General features: G+C 48.8%; 1 protein-coding gene across 1 annotated transcript in view; it reads right to left on the minus strand.

Moving 5' to 3' along the window:
- The window catches only part of DNAJC8 (DnaJ heat shock protein family (Hsp40) member C8), a 36,801-nt gene extending 35,605 nt beyond the window's left edge, over positions 1 to 1,196 (minus strand). The window contains exon 1 of the mRNA XM_017534743.2: positions 1,078 to 1,196. Within this exon, the coding sequence (XP_017390232.1) occupies positions 1,078 to 1,155 (78 nt within the window). The 5' untranslated portion in view covers positions 1,156 to 1,196. The remainder of the gene's footprint in view (positions 1 to 1,077) is intronic.
- Positions 1,197 to 3,395: the final 2,199 nt, after the last annotated feature.

Here is a 3,395-nt window from a genome sequence, read left to right on the forward strand (position 1 = left end):
CTTGACCTCGTGATCCACCCGCCTCGGCCTCCCAAAGTGCTGGGATTACAGGCTTGAGCCACCGCGCCTGGCCTTTCTTTCTTTTTAAAGAGACACGGTCTCACCCTACCGCCCAGAATGGAATGCAGTGGTCTGATCATAGCTCAACAGGGCCTCAAACTTTTGGATTCCTCCCACGTGAGCCTCCCAAAGCGCTGGAAACACAGATGTGAGCCACCATGCCCGGCCCCTTGCAAGAATTTAATCTGAGGCTGGGCACGGTGGCTCACGCCTGTAATCCAAGCACTTTGGAGGCCAAGGTGGGTGGATCACCTGACGTCGGGAGTTCAAGACCAGCCTGACCAACGTGGTGAAACCCCGTTTTTATTTTAAAAAAAAAGTAAAAAAAGGAAAGAAAAAAAGAATTTAATCTGAGATTCTGATTCCAAATGCCATGCTTTTATTTCATTTATTCATTCATTCACTCAACAAATATTTACCGAGCATCCACGACACACTAGGCGCTGGATACGCGATAGTAAATGAGGCTCAGACCAAGCCCACTGCTGTCCTAACATACCACCAGGCTGTAACCCACTATAAGGCCCCAAACTATTTCACCTCCCTAAACCTCAGGTTCGTCATCTGCAAAATGGGGGTAATATCATGCCTAACTGGCAGGATACACACTGCCTGGCGTTCGTGAATGGCATAAACAACCACGAAAACAACTCCTTACAGAGGACTAAGAAACGTCTTGGGGGCCAAGAAGGCTAAGTCACTCCCAGGAAGGGCCCAGCCTCTGACAGTCCCCGACTCCGCGGACTTGGGGCACTCTGCCCGCGCGCCCGCACTACGTTGGATACACTCGCCACCTCCCTCGATAGGTCGAACACCAGCCCCTCTTTCGTTGCCGGTGGCATCTCCCAGCAGCCATCAGTGGGAGACGCTCACACACCCCTAGACCCCCTCCACCCCGAAGACTGGACTGGAGGAATAGCCCAACGGTCCAGGCCAGGCGGCCACTGCCTTTGTCCACTGGGAAAGTAGGCCCAGGAGAGGTCACCCCTGTGCCACTACTCCTCACTCTGTGTTCACCTCACTGTAGAAGGTCATAAATGCTTCCTCTGTGCTGCCTCCGCCGCCCGAAGTCCCGCTCTCTCCTGAAGCCGCCATTTCCCCGGCCAGCCACCACGTGACCCTTCTGCGCAGGCGCCGCCTCACGTTATTCCTACAGGTCCGCCCCTCTAGCCCGCCTCCAGTCCGAGAGGCTCTTAAAGAGCTCCCAGGCCGGCCAGGCACTTTAAACCTAGGTGGGCTTTTTAAAATTTAAACCAACTGCCCATAACATATAATTAGCCTGTTTTTAAATTTTTCATTTTTATTTATTTATTTTATTTTGAGACGGAGTCTTGCTCTGTCGCCCAGGCTGGAGTGCAATGGCACGATCTCAGCTCACTGCAGCCTCCACCTCCCTGGTTCCAGGGATTCTCCTGCCTCAGCCTCCCGAGGAGCTGGGATTACAGGCTCAGGCCACTACTCCCTGCTAACTTTTATATTTTCAGTAGAGATGGGGTTTCACCATCTTGGCCAGGCTGATCTTGAACTCCTGACCTCAGGTGATCCTCCCGCCTCAGCCTTCCAAAGTGCTGGGATTACAGGCATGAGCCACCTAGCCCGGCCATAATTAACCACTTTAAAGTAAATAATTTGCTTAAGTTATTATTGTTAGGTAAAAAATAATAATAATAAAAGTGAATGATTCAGCAGGGTTTTTTGTTTGTTTGTTTTGTTTTTTGAGACAAGATCTCGCCCTGTCGTCCAGGCTGGAGTGCAGTGGTGCAATCACAGCTCACTGCAGCCTCTACCTCCTGACCTCAAGCTATCCTCCCACTTCAGCCCCCCAAGTAGCTGGGACTGCAAGCGCGTGCCACCATGCCCAGCTAATTTTTTGTACTTTTGTAGAGACCGGGTCTTGCCATGTTGCCCAGGCTGGTCTAGAATTCCTGGGTTCAAGCGATCCGCCAGCCTCAGCCTCCCAAATTACAGGCGTGAGCCACAGCGCTGGACTGGCTCAGTGGTCTCTAGAACATTCACAATATTCTGCAACCACCACGACTCTCTAGTTCCAAAATACTTTCATCACCTCAAAAGGAGACCTAGTACCTTTTCTGAGACAGTCTTGCTCTGTCGCCCAGGCTGGAGTGTAGGGGGCGATTTCCGCTCACTGCAATCTCCGCCTGCCAGGTTCAAGCGATTCTCTTGCCTCAGCCTCCCGAGGAGCTGGGATTACCACATGTCCACCTAATTTTTGTATTTTTAGTAGAGACGGGGTTTCACCATGTTGACCAGGATGGTATCAATCTACTGATCTCGTGATTCGCCCACCTCAGACTCCCAAAGTGTTGGGATTACAGGCGTGAGCCACCACACCCTGCCAAGGAGACCTAGTATCTATTCAGCAGTTACTCCCTATTCACCCCCTCTCCTCGGTTCCTGAAAACAAGCAATCTGTGTTCTATCTCTATGGATTTACCTATTCTGGGTATTTCATATAAATGGAGTTAAACAATATGTGAATAGGTATTTCACATAAATGGAATTAAGCAAAATGCCAGGCAGGGCTGGTATTTTGGTTTACCAGGGCTGGTAACCAAAAGAATATCAATAAAGCCAATTTTAATATTTCATAGAAAACGAAGTTTTTTTGTTTTTTCGTTTTTAGACAAAAGTCTCACTCTGTCACCCAGCCTGGAGTGCAGATCTCGGATCACTGCAATCTTCGCCTCCCGGGTTCAAATTATTCTCCTATCTCAACTGGCTCACTGCAGTCTCTGCTTCTGGGTTCAAGCAATTCTCCTGTCTCAGCCTCCCAAGTAGCTGGGATTACAGGCATGCCACCATGTCCAGCTAATTTTTTTTTTTTTTTTTTTTTTTTTTGAGACTGAGTTTCACTCTTATTGCCCAGACTGGAGTGTAATCACACGATCTTGGCTCACTGCAACCTCTGCTTCCCAGGTTCAAGCGATTCTTCAGCCTCAGCCTCCCAAGTAGCTGGGATTACAGGCGTTCGCCACCATGCCTGGCTAATTTTTTGTATTTTTAGTAGAAACAGGGTTTCTCCATGTTGGTCAGGCTGGTCTCGAACTCCCGACCTCAGGTGACCCACCTGCCTCGGCCCCCCAAAGTGCTGGGATATGCACCTGGCCCCAAAGACAGTATTTTTATAATCATGAATCTGGCCCAATTCTCTCATCTAAAGGAGAAGAAACGGAGAAGATAAAATGACTTAGAGAAGAGATATAAACTTTGTGAAAGTAAAGATTACTATTGTCTTATTCACATTGATGAAACGGGAGATGAAGGTTAAGCTTTCCCTACACTCCTACTTATGCTTTTTTCTTTTTTTTTTTTTT

This window comes from Cebus imitator, unplaced genomic scaffold, assembly GCF_001604975.1.
Source record: "Cebus imitator isolate Cc_AM_T3 unplaced genomic scaffold, Cebus_imitator-1.0 Scaffold87, whole genome shotgun sequence".
In the NCBI taxonomy this organism is placed as follows: Eukaryota; Metazoa; Chordata; class Mammalia; order Primates; family Cebidae; genus Cebus; species Cebus imitator.